This window comes from Balaenoptera borealis (assembly GCF_965194805.1).
Source record: "Balaenoptera borealis genome assembly, chromosome: 20".
In the NCBI taxonomy this organism is placed as follows: domain Eukaryota; kingdom Metazoa; phylum Chordata; class Mammalia; order Artiodactyla; family Balaenopteridae; genus Balaenoptera; species Balaenoptera borealis.
Window position 1 is genome coordinate 7,678,407 of NC_138879.1, and position 17,373 is coordinate 7,695,779.

General features: G+C 45.2%; 2 protein-coding genes across 8 annotated transcripts in view; one reads left to right on the forward strand and one right to left on the reverse strand.

The window, feature by feature from the left end:
* Window positions 1-2,824: 2,824 nt before the first annotated feature.
* H3-3B (H3.3 histone B) lies at window positions 2,825-6,414 on the reverse strand. Its single transcript, XM_082371467.1, has 4 exons — window positions 6,263-6,414; window positions 5,648-5,785; window positions 5,375-5,528; window positions 2,825-5,278 (listed from the first exon to the last, which is right to left on the reverse strand). The coding sequence occupies exons 2-4, from the start codon at window positions 5,773-5,775 to the stop codon at window positions 5,150-5,152; spliced, it is 411 nt and encodes a 136-aa protein (XP_082227593.1). The 5' UTR covers window positions 5,776-5,785; window positions 6,263-6,414; the 3' UTR covers window positions 2,825-5,149.
* Window positions 6,415-9,748: 3,334 nt separating this feature from the next.
* Window positions 9,749-17,373, forward strand: part of UNK (unk zinc finger) — a 35,135-nt gene continuing 27,510 nt past the window's right edge. For 2 of the 7 annotated variants that reach the window (XM_082371460.1, XM_082371461.1), the window contains exon 1: window positions 10,053-10,273. In XM_082371460.1, coding sequence (XP_082227586.1) covers window positions 10,170-10,273 — 104 coding nt within the window. In that variant the 5' untranslated portion in view covers window positions 10,053-10,169. Of the gene's footprint in view, window positions 10,274-14,269; window positions 14,527-14,815; window positions 14,982-15,106; window positions 15,210-17,373 lie in introns of all 7 variants that reach the window. The other 5 variants (XM_082371462.1, XM_082371464.1, XM_082371463.1 and 2 more) reach the window with 5 other exon arrangements.

Here is a 17,373-nt window from a genome sequence, read left to right on the forward strand (position 1 = left end):
GCCAATGTCAAGCTTGTGGTAAACCCTGGTACCAGGGCGGAGATGCAGCCTGCAGGGCAGCACTGGTTGTTCACTACCGGTGCCCGTTCTGATCGGGCAGTGCTCTGGACTTCGGTTTTAAAGGCACCAGACTTTGCACACATTGTCTCATTAAATCCTTCCAAGCCTATTGGGTAGACAGTGGTTTTATTCCCATTTTACAGATGAGGAAAAGAAGCACAAATGGGTTAAGGAACTCATCCAAGTAGGACAGCTGGGCCTTGAACCTGGGTCTGTCTGATACTGAGATTGTTCTCTCAGCAACCGCCCTGTCTCCAGGAGCACTCTGACCTGCTGCAGCCTCTGCTCTGCCAGCCTCTGCTTACTGGAGGATTAAAATCCAAAGCTCAGCCTCATAGTAAGGAACAGGAGGGGCAGCTGCTCTCCTGGACCCCTGGAGCCCCACTTCCTACATGGAACACTCCCAATTTGGAAGCCAGGCCAGTTACCAAAGCTCTTGGGAACCTGACTGATTCTTCGCCACTCATGCCAGAAGCAGATCCAGCCAGATGCGCTGTGGGGCTGCCAGGGCCTTGGGTCGGCCGGCAAACACGCCTGGAGTCTGTGCTGTGTGCCAGGCACGACTCCAGAGGCAGACAAGACTCAGGTCTTGCGTTCGGAGCACCGGGAGCTTCTTGTCCATCCCCGGCCTCAGGTGCCCCGCTAAGAGGCGCCAGCTGCAGGCCTCGTTTTATTTGGTACCCCCACTGTGTCCCTGAAGTTCCTGCCCTCTAGGCTGACGACCACCCTGCTGATGGCCAGGCAGGGAGCAAATCCAGACTCACAGGATGCAGCTGCGGCTGTCTCTCCCTGCACCTCGCCCTATGCACAGCAGCTGGCAGGTCTCCAGGCCACTGTGGGTGGGCAGGAAGACTGAGACTGGTCAAAGGCAGGGCACTGAGGAGGGAGAGGCCCTTGGACTGTCGCAGGACCCTCAGGTTCATGAAGGCTGGGCCTTGGACCCAACCCCATGCTGATGCTCTTGGCTCAGTGCCAGGCAGTGAGGCGCTTATGGGAAAGGTCCTGGGGCCTAGTGTGTCCGACAGAGAGGGTGGGAAGGGAGTAGAGGTTAACGGAGCCCGGGCACCATCTCCCTGGGGACATGTGCAGTCCCTCACACACCCCTCAGCCAAAGGCGGCCAGCCCGAAGCCTGCAGCCCACCAGCCTCCCTTCCCCAGAGCCCTTCTTGTCACCGGTACTGGTGAATTGGAGATGGCCTTCTCCCTTTCAGCCCACTCTCCCTTCCACTGTGTATATTCCCAGAACTGCAGCTTCCTGAACGGGGGCTGGTAGCTGCCAGAGAGAAGACCCCAGACCCTGACTGCCCAACCACGCCCCTCTGTGCCCCTTTCCAGATCACATGTGACCTTTTAGCTCCTCCAAGAGTCACAGCCTCACTGAAGAGCCGCCCCGCCGCCCCCTGCCTTGCTTCCCTAGCTGGGGTGGAGGGGGGGTGTCTGCAGAACCTCTTAGCTTCTTTCTCAGGAAGGGCAATGGGGTAGGTGGAATGGGGGTGGAGGGTCCCTGGCAGGACACTGGACACAGGGCTCAGGTGAGGACACCAGGACAGGCTGGGGACACGTCACACCCAAGTCCCATGACTCTGCTTGGAACAACGGTGATTGTCGGGGTGGGATCCCTCACTGCCAGGGGCAGCTGGGCAGCAGGCAGGACCACAGGGAGCAAGCACCTCTCCACCCACCCCAGGAGGGAGGACAACAGCCTCTGGTCCCTGCTCACAGCACAGCCTCTGTGAATATACTCAAAGCTGTCCCAGCTGCACCCACCCACCTCGGCCCACAGCCTTGCTCACTCCCCAGACCTGCTGACACAGGAGTCAGGGAGCCAAAAGGCCGGCCACCTGGCCCAAGGACATTAGCCTTCTGAGCAGGGTGCAAGGATTTGGGTTAGCAACCTGGGCAAGGGTCAGTTCTTCCTTCCTGCCTTCCTCCAGCCTTGCCTTCAGGAAGGTAGGTGGAATGCTGGCTGCTTGTGCTGGAGCTGCTGGCCAGAAGCCAGGCGCAGCTTGATGGAAGGGTCTGGGCTGCTGACATCCCTGAGGAATGCCTACAGAGGCAGGTGCGACGGCCAATGGGCTGAGGGAAGGAAGAGGCCGTGGAGCGCAGACAGAGCACATGGAGCTCAGCTGTGTTCTCGTATCAGCGCCCGAGGTGGGGCCCAGGGAAATGCGCTGTGACTGCCGTGGTGAGGTGACTGTCAACGGATGGGGAGGTGGGGGTGAGGGCGGGATGCCCAGGGCGGAGGCTCAAGGCTCTTGGGCCTAGCGGGCCACGCTACCCACAGTGAGACGACTGCTACAGAAGGGTGTGCTGAAAACTACCCCTCGTCCTTCTCTGTGGCAGGGCAGGTTGGCCACAGGCCTGAGGCACTGATCCCTAACTTTGTGCTGTTGCGTCCACAGGCAGGCTGGCCCTCGCCTGCAGAAGCTTAAGGGCAAGCCCTGGAGTTTCCTGTGGGTCCAATGGCACACAGCTGACTAGACTGTGTCCACCCTCTGCTGCCCTACCTGAAAGTGTTCCAGAAGGGGCCTGCTTTCCTACTGAGGCAGACCCCAGCCCCAACACCTGACACCAGGCAAAAAACAGTGCTTGCAAGGAACCAGGTAGGGGGAGCCCCAGGACACGACCATCGGGGAGAGCTGAGGAATGCACTCCCCCACCCACCACCAGCTGAGTCAGAAGGCAAGGTTTTCTGGACATTTCCCCCACAAAACTTTGTGAAAGAAAAACATTATCATCCAAATGAAGACCATTAACAAGATGAGAAAGTCTAAACTTTAAAAACTTTATTTTTGTCTCATCCATCAACAGCACAGGATGCCTTCATGAGCTCCAATTTTTGCTTGCTTTTCTCTTCAGACTGTTCTACCACTTTAACCCATGGGTATTATAACATGTGGGCAGTTTCCTAGAACCAGAAAATATTTCTGCCTGTTGGCTTAAAAATTAAAAGTATGGAAGTGTAAGTTGCACTATTTTAGCAGATTCCAAGCTGCCCCGTAAAATCCTACCTTGGGATGCAGACTTGGTGAGAAAGTTTGTCGCCTACTCTAGCTCGAGTGGTAACTCAAGGAGACGCATCACCACAGCTGTTTCTCTACTTGTGTTTGGAACTGCCAGACACTCCACACCACGTTCCACTGGCTAGGATTTCAATGTCCTTCACAAGAACAATGCAAGTAAATTGTCAGAGTTGGTTCCAGAACTCATTATGATGCACCTTCTAGGAAACCAGTTCATTATACTGTATCAGATTTTGACACCTCATAAAAAGCTCACTAAATTACCAAGATTCCCAATCCTAATCTGACTTGCCTCTTTCCAATCCTAAACCCCTTAAAACCCTAAATTTGAAACTAGCCCAAACTTAAAAAAAAAAAACCCCACCGAACTGTTTTATCAGAGCATAGAGACTTCCTCCAGCTACTGACTTCAAATTATACAGAATTCTTTTGTCTGATTGGTGTGGTTCTTGTGCCCATGTCTTGCTGACATACTATGCTTCACTGGTGGCCATCATTGGTCAAGAACACTAGTTTCATACTGAAAAAACGGCTTAGACTAACAAGATTCTATACCTGTGGGCTTGTGTTAAAATAACTCGCTATATGAAGAGATCTATAAATGTGCTTCATAAACAGGTTCAGGAACAGACCCCAAATTTGAGTCCTGGAATTTCAAAGAAATTTACTTTCCTTCACAACAGAGGCGCAGGGGGGAGAAGCATATTAATAAGAGTCTTAAGTCCACACTGCATATACAGCTGTCATGGCATTTTTATAGAGCAGAGAGCTGTTTACATGCTTTGTAGAAATATTTCTGTAAATAAATATACTTCCTTTGTCTACCAAGCAAAACCTGAAATAAACTTAAAGGACCTAAATAAAGGATGTATTAAGCTTTCAACATTCAATTTAGGTTTTTGACACTTAGTTGGATAAACAAGTTTATTTGTAAATTTAGTCAACATACATAATTGACCTAAAAACTTCAATAGAAGGATAAATTTTAAAACCACTTAGAAAGCCATCTCTATGAAGTGATTTTTCCCAGGACCTTATACCAGATTGACACCATTTTAACCGGCAGAGGTTCCATGAGCTGAAGCTGTGTGTCCCTCCCCCACAGCAAGTTTAGCCTAAGGGTTATTATAATACAAACTCCACAAGGAAAAGAAGTTTGGTATTGTTCCCTCTTGGCAGAGAAAAACTCAACCTAGTTATGAGACCAACCACAACACAAAGAAAAGCTGCACTAACTACTATATTAGTGACAGATGATGCTGGTGTGAATAACTTGTATTATATTCTAGAGCCCTTATAAATAAATCCCCCCGTTAGTGTCTGCATTATCAGCTAGAGGGTTAGTCAACATGTGGTAGAATGAGGACTTATGCAAGGTATAATGCGCAAAGCATTTTACTACGTATGAAAAACAAGTGCAGTCTAGTTAGGAGAAAACCAACCGGACTCTATATTACACACACCTTAATGACAAGACTCCCCACCACATGTGAATGTAAAACATTTAATTTAAAAATGTTGACACTACAATATATAAAATAGCTATTATAAATGCACATAGTGTATTCTATAGCTGCCAGGTTTACTTTTTTTTTTTAATAAGGAAACTGTAAGTTACACTGTGGTTAAGACTTGTATCTTCACCCTTGAAAAAGCCCACATTCTATCACAGTGATGTATGGTCAGACTTAACAGCCCCAATTGTTAAACACTTGGATCAAGTCATAACCAGTTTTATTGCAAAAGGACCCTGTACACATTTATCAATTCTAGTACCTTAATAGCTACCCAACAAGTCATTAACATACAGAAACATGCATCATGAGAAGCAAGAAATATCACCCATCCCTTCTGCATATTAGCAACTTGTCACTCCTGAGCAACAGTGCTCACATCACTGAGGTCTGTGAACAGTCAGTCACTTTTCGCATTCATCCTGAGTGAAAGATGGAATGACTTAAGTACAAATGCAACATATTATAAACAATTTCTTACAAAAAAAGTCACAAATTAAACCAAAGTATTTTACAGAATTTACTACAAAACACCATAAAAACTGCCTTCACTTAAGCTCTCTCTCCCCGTATCCGGCGAGCCAACTGGATGTCTTTGGGCATGATGGTGACTCTCTTAGCGTGGATGGCACACAGATTAGTATCTTCAAACAAACCCACCAGGTACGCTTCACTAGCCTCCTGTTGAGGACAAGAGCCACACTATTAACGCTCTCCGAGGAGGAGAACCGCACACAAGCCCTCCGCCCCTGCTACACGCAGCCTCGGCCACCTCACCTGAAGCGCACCAATGGCGGCACTCTGGAACCTCAAGTCGGTTTTGAAATCCTGGGCGATCTCCCTCACCAACCTCTGGAAAGGCAGCTTCCGGATCAGAAGCTCGGTGGATTTCTGGTAACGACGGATTTCTCGAAGCGCAACGGTCCCGGGCCTGAAGCGAAGAGGAAGGCGTAAAGGGACACCGGTTAACCGAGAGCGCAGATCAAGCAGCAGGAAGCGTCCCGCTCGCGGCGCGCCGCCGAGTCATTGTTTTCCTGCCGCGCTGCCTACCTGTAGCGATGAGGTTTTTTCACCCCGCCGGTAGAGGGAGCGCTTTTCCTGGCCGCTTTAGTGGCCAGCTGTTTGCGGGGCGCTTTGCCACCCGTGGACTTACGAGCAGTCTGCTTGGTTCGGGCCATTTTCTTTCACCTGCGGAACAAATCCCTGACTCCGGGGCCTCGACGCTCGCCTCCCGGGATGCGGCGGCGGGAGTGCAGGGGGCGGGACGCCCGGCGCCCCTGCCCTCCCGCCTCCTCGCGCCCCAAGGCGGGCGGCAGATGGCCGAGGGCTGCCGCCTCCTCCCCCTCCCCTAATGACTCAGGCTGCAAGTAGCAACAGCCTCCCCCGGGAGGGGGGGCGCGGGGAGGAGTCACTTCCCCTCCTCGACGGGCGGAGGCCCGGCTGCCCGGAACCCGGCGTCGGGACCTCTGAATCACCAGCGGGAAAGAGGCGGAGACATGGTTCCGGAACGAAGCCCCAAGGGAAAACCAACCGTCCCCCCCACGCCGGCACCAGCAAGCAGCCTGGGCAGCCCGCAGCAGCCGGCACTCGGCTCTCAACAGCCGCGGCCCGCGACACCAACGGCTGACAGAGCCTCATGTCACGCGTAAACCCAAGAACACTTACCCAATGCCGAAATTTTACGCCGCTTCTCCGACAGCCGCGCCGCTCCTGCTGCCCAATGAAGAGCCGCAGTCGCCGAACTAACAGAAGAAGCTCCTCCGACTAACGACCAAACCGCTCTGCGTTCCAGGCCCCCCTTATGCCTCCGTTTTTATACCCACGCTTCACGCTGCGTCTCTGCGTCATAGGACCCTAATTTGCATACACCAACGACTTTTTCTATTGGCTGACGCTTTCGCCGACGCGCTGACATCCCCCGACACAAAGGCCGTGCTTCGGCCCCGTTCGCTGATTGGCGGACATCTAGACCACTGATTGGCTGTTAAAGTGGCCTAATGATTGGATGAATGGAAAGCGGAATGGACGAATCAGAGTTTAGCACTAAGTGGCTCTTCTGATTGGATAAAATGTAGCTATGTTTGGATCCTTCCCTTGGTTCCAAAGCTCTACAATAGAAAGTCAATGCAAATGAATTGCACTGGTCCCTATCAGGACTTAAGAGTCGGGACGGGAAGGAGCCTAACCTTATTTGCATCAAGCTAATACAATGCAGGAGGAGGAGAGGTTTCTTTAACGAAAATTTTGTAAATATTTTCCAATATAAAAAAAAAAGTATTCCCTGTGATTACTTTTCATTAACATTTTGATAGGTACGTAGTGTAAATGAGAATTAGAATTCAGCAAATCATGTTATCTAACCAAGTATTTTATATATCAGGCATATACATTTTAATCAAAAGGGAGTTCTTTTGTTTGGTGGGGTTGGGTGGGGAGGGGTAAATAATAGATACAAAAAAACAAATGTCAATAAATTATTTTAGAAGTACAGTTTTGTATGTTCTTAGACCATCACAAAATACTTTGTGATTTCAAAATGCTTAAACAAGAAGTAACCCACTAAGCAACATATTTTTTAAATTATGTAATTCAACTGAACGAAATAACTACAGCCAGAATGGGAATAGTCAGTTCTAAAACAGTATTTGCATGTCCATAAAGAGTAAACAAAAGAAAACTAAATTAAATACGTTCACTTGTATTTAATGGTATATCCTGGAATGTGTTACTTCTGAAAAAACAGGGCAAATGTATAAAAATGGTAATCCCTACCTTTGCCTAAATGTCTTGAGTTGATTTTAATGTTTAGTTTTTCAGGTGACTCAGTTATATAAAATATCAAAGCAGGCTTAAGGTTAAGACCCGCCGAACAAAGCTCAGAAAATTGAAACAGAGCCTTGGGCATTCTACTCCGCAGTTCTTACTCTGGGTTCACCGAACTTATTTATTTGTTGGCCGTGCCGTGCAGCATGTGGGATCTCAGGCTCCCGGTCAGGGATGGAACCCGCGCCCCCTGCAGTGGAAGCGCGGAGCCCTAACCACTGGAGAGCCCGGGAAGTCCCTCACCGAATATTTTAATTAAAATAAAAAAGCAGCAAAACCAGGTACATATAGATTTCAACTCAGAGAATTATTATACATAAACACAAATATCTCAAAAATTTACTCCTGACGCCAGAGTTCCCCCTCACCATCAATAGTGAGAGAAAAAAAATGCAGTTTGAAAAAGCAGCTATGACAAAAAACACCTTTGACCCAACCTCTATTTCCAAATTCCTCTTGTTATTTCAGCCCTCTCAATCATAACACGCACAGTATGTATTTAATTATTATATATCTAAACTTTTACGTGATAATTCAATCAACTTTAGTTTTCTGCCTTCTGCCCAAAGCTTAGGGTAGGGGAAAAATTAAGCTGTTTCATTCATGCCAGACTGAGAAGACAAACCAAGATGCCCTGTTCTCAGAACCTGGGTAAAGCCGAGAAACAGGGCGCTGGTTACATCTCACGTAAGAGGCTGTCAAATGTCCTGGGATGTAACCAGAAAAATACCCTGTCATCTTTTTTTGACTGCTCAGATGGCCTGGAGAAGGAATGGGCTCCTGAATTATCACCCATTTTGTGTTCCAAGGCTTTTCTAGGAGATCCAGAACCCTGTCTGTCCCATGCTTTCTACAGGAGAAATAGTCTAGTTATCCGCCGGGCCCCCCATCCCCGTCCCCAGTTTTGCTAATTACTACAGAAGAACTAAAACTGCTCCAGGAGAAACTAGGTATGAATTTACATGCATCCATTTAAGGATGATTAGTGGAAACAGTTTGTCCCTCTTACTTGGCCGTCTTATCGCTATGTTTTTCTTTTTCCTAAGTGGATGCAGGGGAGGAAAAGCAACACAGGAAATAGGGAACAACTGAAAATGTTAATACACTCAAAACAATGCAAAACATGATGCAGCATGTAGGCTACTGTCCTAGTTCCTGTTCTGTCAGACTTGCTGAGTAACTTCGCACAGGTTACTTAACCTCTCTGAGTTTTGGTTTCCTCTTCTGTAAATTAAGCAGTTTGGATGATATCATCTCCCAGTTCTACCAGTACACACTTATTCTGAAGCTCATGGTATACCCTTATTTAAAATCTAGCACTCTTAACTACATTTCTTCATTCAAATCACACTTGGGTATTTTGGGGATAACAAATATGCCAATTATTTGGATTTAATAATAGGAGTAAAGCAATACACAACTTTTTTGTCCTTTTGGAATTTTTCATCTTCAAATGCCCCTAGTGGTTAAACAACTGATTTGACATGTTTAAGAAATACCAGTTTCTCAACTTCGTAGGCTGACAATTTGGCTTCTGATGTGAAGTTACTCGTAACAAAATAAAATAGATATGTATCAGTCTTAAAACATTAACAATTTTCCATTCACCCCACCCTGCTTCACCCGTAAGGTTATTCGTTATTCGGAGTGTGTTTCTTTAATGAGATTAACATTAGTTAACGTTATCTAATAAAATGTAAATTAGTCTGTAAAACAATGGTTTTAAATAGATTCAATATGGAAAACAAAGTTAAATAACAAATGTTAAAATATCTATGAAGAACTTCGCCCAACTGGCGGGAAGCGCGTAGGAGACATTTTCACCAGTAGAAACGCTGGCATCCGCAGCAGGAAACTGGAGTGGATTATAAATCGCACTCCCTACTCAAACCCATGTCCTTCCTCTGTACACTGTGATGCTTCTCGACGCCCCTGCAACTTGCCAGTGTACCTGAGACTATGCTAGACGGAGATTAAATTCGTCCTTGGCCCTTAATGTACTGGAAACAAGTTGGTCAAGCCAGGTGTCGAGTTGAGAAGGGACCCAAGTCGTGGAGTTCCAGGTTTCAGGGCTGGTAAAGGTTTACGGAGCGCCTCAGCAAAGGCGCAGGAACAGAGTATTGTGTAGTGTAGCTCTTCGTTATCAAAGGTTTCTTAAGCTGACTTCCAACGGGCAGACTTTCCTTCACGCCTCTCAGCTTGGTCCCACTGCAGGAATGAGGATGTTGGCGGACTCCAGGTGCCTGAAGCTCAAAGGCCCACTGCTCAGGGCCGGCATCAGAACCGAGCCCAGGGTGTGCTAAGTATGGAGGCGAGGTAATTGTTACACTGTTGGCAGTGCAATTACACTTGGAACCGTTTCCCAGCAGTCGGTAGGCCCTCCCTAGCTCTGGGCCTCTTCTACTCCAGGGGCTCCAATTTCAGGGAAAGGCTCCCCTACGAACCTGGAAACCCGCAGTTAAGAAGAAACGCAGCCGGACTGCAATCCCCAGAAACCGTCGCGGGCCCTCAGCATCCGGGACACCGTCTGCAAGGATCCCTGGGTATTGTGGTCCGTTCCTTCGGCAGCAACCCTCTGCTGACGGTAAAATTCCAACCGACCCTGGGACCACAACTCCCAGCAACCCTTGCTGCCGTGCGGGGGGTCTTCACGTTCTCGTGGCGCGGCGCAGGCGCACTGGGGCCTCGGCGCGGACCGCGCAGACTGAATAATAAAAGGGGAGCGGCGAAGAGGCAGGAAGACAGGACCATGTCGAAGGGCCCAGGGCCCGGCGGCTCCGCAGCTTCGTCGGCGCCCCCGGCCGCTACCGCTCAGGTGCTGCAGGCACAGCCCGAGAAACCGCAGCACTACACGTACGTAGAGCCCCCCCCGCCGCGCGCGCACGCCTGACGTCAGCGGCCAGCGTGAGTCACGCGCGCAGGGAGAGCGCGAGGCGGCCTCTCCCTCCCCCCTTCTTCCTCCGGCCCGGCCCAGACCGGTTCCAACCTGCTGGGGCCGGTCCCAACTGCCTCCAACTGCCACCAACCTTTGGTCGGCCGAGGGGCGGGAAACCCGGTCCCCGCCGCCGAGTGGGGAAGGCGGGAGCTTGGGATGCGGAGTGCACACATCTTAGGCCGGGCCTTCGAGGCCTAACTGTTCCTCAGACCATAAAACCACAATCCCAGGCACTTCTGGGGCGATAAGAAGTCTAAGATGCGACCAGAATGAGTTCCTAAGGGGCCAGCCCTAGACCCGCTTATAAATGACCGTTAGCGTGAAGTCTTGTCAGGCGACCCATGTAGTGTGCACAGGAGGCCTTTTGTGTCTGTGAGGCCCGTGTGTTGTCCACAGAGGTCACTCTTGCTTGAATTCACTTAAACAGTTGACCCAGCCCTAGTCAGGGATCCCGAGGCTGATGGGGTCCGAATGTGTCCTCAGGCCCAAGCCAAATGTGGCATCAGAGGGAGCCCCAAATGCTGATGCTACGAGAGTCCAGTAAGATGGGAAGCCTCTTCCTGGGAATCTGCTTGTGTCTAAATGTAGGTCCCTGTCGTCTTTTTATAATATTGCCTCTCAAGGCACTTTAAGCAACTACCTAGTGCTAGATGCTTTGGGAGAAAGAAAGAGAAAAAGAGGCAGGCCCTCCTGTTAAGCACAATGTTGGTTTCCATTTTCCCTGATGCTCTTTGAGTGCCCCACATCCCCTTCGCCTCCCAAGTTGTGTGCAAGTTTAGAAGGATCCCCAAGTGTACCTCAGTCTTGCTGGAGATTTTGGAAGCTGGGGGTTGAACAGCCCGTAAGGGGAACACAGTAATGCTGTCTGGTGAACCAAGAGCAAGAAGCATGTGTTGGAGTAGAAAGAAGTAGACAACAGGAGCACTTGCTTGTCACTGATGGAAGTGAGACCCATTGGGAGACTCTTCTGGTATTAGGGAACATCGATTTTAGGAAGTGTATTGGTTTCTTCGTGAGATTCTCTGTTATTGGTTGAAATCATTTGAAACTTTTTGTGGACTTAAGTCTGACTCATGTTAACTATAACTTTTCTAATATGGCCATTTGCATTGCTTTCTTACTGGAGTTCTTTCTGCAATCCTGCCGCTGGCTTTGGTGAGCTGGTCTTATCTCAGAGAATTCAGTGATCAGATGAATGGTGTGGTCAAGCAACAGTAGGGTCTTGATTTGGAAATCTGCAAACTTCACCTTATTGGAACTTATTTATAATCACTGGTTGCTCAGATCACGTTTTTTCAGAAAAATACCGATAACATTTTGAGTTATGTGAATCTTGGTTTCAGCAACCTCTGTTTCTGTGTTGTGTTGTCATTGAGTATACTATGGAGTCTATATTAGAAAGGCTTTCTAATCATTTTGGAATTGAGAGATGAAACAAGTCAGTAGCTGTGTGTGTTAATATGAGTCTTTGTCCTCTTGATGCTCATTTGTTTAAAATCTGTCTTTCCATTCCTTGTGGGTAAGTACAGAGTAATCAGTCTGGGCTCTTAAAGTGGCTTAGCAGCAGATGAAAAGCCCAGGCCTGATTGGGTGGTTGGAGGTTGGAGGTGTTCCCATCTCTTTATTTTCTATTATCTGTTCCTCTGTGTGTGTGTGTGTGTGTGTGTGTGTGTGTGTGTGTGTGTGTGTGTGTCCAAAAATCAGAGATAGAAGTCAGTTGTCTTTCTTGGTAGATTTATGGGCATTCAGAAACCTTGATGATTTGGAAAGCTTCACTCAGGTCTGAGGAGCAGGGAGCATGAGGACACTGATGATGGCACGAGTACACTTGTTGGCTCTGAATTTATTTATTTAAGGTGGACCCATTTGTTTTCCTTGGGGGTTAGGAGACACGAACATTTTAATTTTGATTTCAATATTTGTTATAAAATTTTGAGCTGCCGAGCATTTTTTTCATTCTCTTTTGTAGCATGAATTTCCAGAATTTGTTCCAACCTGAATATGACCTTATCTATTGCATTGATCCCATTGTTGAATACAGATGTAGACTCCTTGTTTTTTTTTTTGAATGTTTGTATTTTTTTACCTGTCAAATTTTTTTTACATTTTAAAACTTTCTTATACGTTAATTTTGTGTATTTTTTTGTACCTGATGTTATTTGAGATTATGTGACATGCATTAATTTTGCAATAATCTAGAAGAGATTTGCATTAAAATTGAATCCCACTCATCATAATGTCAGTCTTGGCAAACACAGTTGAATCCATCAAAAGCAAAAATTGTGTTCCTGTTGGCTTGCTTCTTGCCCTTTATTCTTATACCACAACTAAAGTCCTAGAGTTTGAGCCCTCCTTTTCCCAATCCAAGAGGATTATTCGTAACATAGTTTGAAAGATAATTATTTTGTTTGTTTTCTTTTTTTAAGCTGTTGAATATTCTTACTTTAAGGGAAACTTAGAATTAATCCTTTCAGAAAATTGGTGTAGCCGGCACTTGTGCTAGACTTGAGGAATTCATCCCTTTTAGATAACGGTTATATCAGAATTTCCTTTGTTGTACAGTTCCAAGTATTTGATTAGCACTAAGTAAAATGATAGTATTTATGTATTAGTACTTTTCAACACAAGAACCACGTGACCTCTTGCTAGGTAATTTGTCTATTTTTTTTGACAAAGACTGAATTTAATGCAGCTTTATTTAGAACAAGTCCATCTTATATTTTAGAAGAGTTTTATAAAAACAGACTGAAGAATGGGAAATTTTGGAACAATTTACATTCTGAAATGTATCTACAAATTTAGCTAACTTTGGGCTTTTTTACTACATAACAATTATATTGTTAAAAGTGTATAGCTGAAAGGTCACCAAAAAACCTGCCATCTTTAATAAAACATCCCAGTTTTGGGACTTCCCCGGCCGTCCAGTGGTTAAGATTCTGCGCTTCCACTGCAGGGGGCACAGGTCCAACCCTCAGTGGGAACTAAGATCCCGCATGCTGCGTGGTGTGGTCAAAAAAATCCCAGTTTTGGGAATTTTCTGGCAGTCCAGTGGTTAAGACTTCGTGCTTTCACTGCCGTGGCCCAGGTTCAATCCCTGGTCCAGGAACTGAGATTGCGCAAGCCGCGCGGCACGGCAAAAAAAAAAAAAATTAAGTTTTTGACCTCATTATTTTGACCCTATAAGAGGATATAAACCTCAAAGACGTTAAATCATTTTTGGATTCTTTTACCTGCAGTTGATTCTCAGACTTCTTAATTCTCTTGTATTAAAGGAAAATGAAATTCTAGTTTATTGACGGTTACTTGGAGGTTTCTGGCCACTGGGTGATTTCTTATAGGTAGACAGAGGATAAGTGCTTTATACCCTCAACTAGCCAGGTGTCATTTTAATTTAGGACTGTTTCCTGGGCATCTTTAAAGAAGAATAATGTAGCAGTACTTCCATAGATAAGCTACTTTGAGGGAAATTTGTTAGTTTATACATTATGTAAATGTCATGAGCTTCACTTGATTGCATCTGATTGTGTTTTGGAAAATCCAGGCAATGAACAGTATTTAAATCATTATTGCAGATTGCAGTAACTTTGTAAATGCATTACTAGAGCACAACTTGTTGCACAATGGAAGTCATTGGAAGCATTGCTTAGCAGCCTCAGCAAGAATGAGTTAAATTACCAATAAACATTTCTGGATCTTGTTTACTTGTTTATCAAGGAGAACTAATTTCTTGCAGGACAGAAATTGAGAGCTCACTGTGGCCTTCAGGCAAGTCCACAAAATCCCCATTAATAAGTGTTAAGTGCCCATGCTAAGGGTAGACTCAATTTTAGCACCTAGTTGATATTTGCTATAATCTAAATTAATGATTAAAGTGAAGATTTGCTTAATGGTTAAGTTTTTTTGTTTTAATCCAGCTATGTTAGATACTAAAGAAGGCTTCCCCACAATCCATATGCATCTGCTTTGACTGGTGGTTTCTATCAACCTACAAAGACTGTGGCTTATTGGTGAGGGCAGCTGGACAACTCTGAGAGCAACTTAGAGAAATCCATCTTGGGCACACTCTATAAAGGAGCTCCTTCTCTGCAAATAGCACCCCAGATAAGTGCACAAAAGCAAGACACCCTCGTGGACCTACTTCCTCCCGCTTTCAACACCCTGATGCCTGAAGGTGAGGTCTCCTTCCTGTGTGTCTTAGAAGCCGTGAGCTCACTTAGGTAATGAGAGGCCTGCAACAGCCTGAGCACCGCACATCTGCAGGCTTTCCTACCAGACCTTTGCCTAAAGGTTATTTTTCTCATTAGGAGAGACTCTAGGTTAGAAGACTGATAAGAGTAAGGTTGCATTTAAAGCTACATTACTTTAAATAGAGAACTGATCTAGGGATTATTTTCCCAAGTGGGGACAATATTTGCTTAATCATAAAGTTTTTCATTTTGTTTTTTGTTTTTTTGATCCAGCTGTGCTTGATACTAAAGGAGGTTTTCCCACATATGCATCTTCTATATTTTGAAATTACAACTATGGACAGTTATGGCTAATCATAGTAGATTGTCTTCCCTTCTTTTAACACCTTGGATGAATTTTGGGGCACACTAATGTGTTATGTGAAGATGGATGTTGAATGTAAGTTTCTCTGCCATTCTTAGCCAATATATAAAAATTACGTTAGCCTATTTGCTAAAAATGCCAAGGATTTGCGTTCAGTATCCTTCTGGACAATGTAGTTTTCTTGTTTTCTTACCATATAGATACTCTATAGATTCACCCCAGCCAGCCATCTTAAAATACCTGCATGGGCAACAGAGAGATCTACGGAGAAAGTTTGGGTAAAATCATTGCATATGAAAATAGGTATGGGGTTTATTTTGGGGGGATGGAAATGTTCTGGAATCAGACCATGATGATGGTTACACAACATGATGAATATACTAAAAACTAATGAAATGTACACTTTAAAATGGTGAATTTTTATGTTGTATAAGTTACATCTCAATTTTTTTGAAAAAAAAGGTGGTTATAATCAGTGTATATGAGTCCCTGCAACTAGAGGGGCCTTAGACACATGGCCTGTCAGGGCTCGGCAGCATCATTCAGCACGGGAAAGCCTGCAGTTTGTGAAGAGCTCTTGGCACCCTTTTCCCAGCCTTCTCAATGGCTTCGTCTCCGTGTATCCATTCTAGGCGAATGCCTCCATGTTGTAAGTCTGAGGAGATTCTTTTAAGAAGTGAATACTCAGCAAGTTTGAGACTCCTAGTTGTTGGTAGTTGTACTTTAAATTGTCTCTGAATTGATAACCATTATAAAGAACAAGCATACTTTTCCCAATACCTTCATAAAATGAATTGTGTTTACTTCCCAGGGTGGGTGGGAGGTAGAAGAGGTTGCTGTTCTGCTAAAATGAATTATTTCTGTTCATCAGGTATTGTGATGATTGTTCTAATGTTCACATGGGCATTTCTGTAAGAATAGGCCATGTGTTTTAGGCATTTAAAGTGATATCAATGGCTATAATATTTTCATTCAAATAATCACAACAAACTTTTAATATTTTCTCTATAAAATCCCTCAACTTTCACCCCTTTTTTCTTTGCCAGTGTGTAGAATTTGACAGCAGTATCAAGAGCTGATGAGGAGGAGAAGATGGAAAGGAGTCTAGCAACTTAAAAATCTCATAGCGTTCTCTGTGAGGTGACCTTTTTCCTGTTGGTGGCTCAATTTATTTAGGAGACAAAGAAGATACTAAGGCCTGTGATAGTATCGTCATGTCATATCTGAGCTTATTTTCCTCCCTTTCCTTATTCTTTACATCACAGTTTGCTTTTTGTGTTCATAAGTTGACTCATTTGTTTCCTATTAGTATTTGAAACAACATATGGCCACCATAAGTCCTAACAAAGTGACTTCTAATGAGGAGGGGAAGACCCATGTTCCCACCTTCCTATGAAATTTTGGCCTATTCACAAAACTACCCCATTGAAGAGAGATAGTTATGTTTAGGAAGGAAGAGGTTGATAAAAACATTTGGCATGGTGTTTTATGACTTAAAAATTTTAAGTAGTAGTTTTTATATCTGAGCTTTTATTAATTTTGGTAAGAACATTACTATATCTTTTTTATTTCACTTCTACTGCTAAGAGGTGCCAAGCGTCTGGTAGCCTGCCAGTTTAGGATTTGTGTAAGTCAAACAACATAAATTAGAAACTTGTACTTATATTTTCTTATTTAAAACCAAACAGAACAGATTTTACTATTGAACTTTTATAATGAATACATAAAATGAATAATAAATATCCAGTAGAGTACATTGAAGTTAACATTTCTGTTTTTGTTTTTAGTAACTTATTTTATGGTATTGTAATTATGGCCTGTCAAAAACTCCTGGACATACTTTCAACAGCTTCTAGAGAGCCACTTATGCTTATTTGTTGTTACTACTCTTGTTTTTCCTGTAGCTCATTTAAGAAAAGCACAGTTAACAGCGTGGTGTTTAAGACTAGTGACTCTAGGACCAGACTGTCTGGGTTTGAAGGCCAGCTCTGCCGCTTACTAGCTGTGGGACCTTGGGCAAGTGACTTCCCTCTTTGTGTGTCAGTTTCCTGATGATACCAATAATACCTGTGCCAAGGGGTAGTTATGAGGATTAAGTGAGTTAATGTATGTAAAGTGCTTAAAACCGTGCCTGGCACTTAGCACAGTGTAAGTACTATTCTTATCAGTATCTGAACAGTGCTCAGGTTACTGCTTTCAGTTGCACTGCTGCCTCCTTCAACAGCCTGTGGGTCCGTGTTGTCCTCAGAGCACACGCCTCTCTTCCGTATCCATTCGAATTTCACTTCATTCGCAGTTCTTATAGCCTCCATCAGCCGGGTTATATATCTCAGACAATGAATTTGTGTTCTCAACAAACTACTCTTTCAGGGATAAAGACTGTTGTACAGAAAACAGTGTTCAAAATAACACATCAGTTAAAACCTTTATACTAAAATGTTTGTCATATTGGAAGCTTTTGAGGCCA

Excerpts from the sequence above, each read along its gene's own strand:
- H3-3B (XM_082371467.1), bottom strand. The coding sequence starts at position 5,775 with ATGGCCCGAACCAAGCAGACTGCTCGTAAGTCCACGGGTGGCAAAGCG. Across the intron at positions 5,529-5,647 it reads AAAAAACCTCATCGCTACAG|GCCCGGGACCGTTGCGCTTC; the intron begins GTAGGCAGCGCG and ends TCTTCGCTTCAG. Across the intron at positions 5,279-5,374 it reads CCGCCATTGGTGCGCTTCAG|GAGGCTAGTGAAGCGTACCT; the intron begins GTGAGGTGGCCG and ends TGTCCTCAACAG.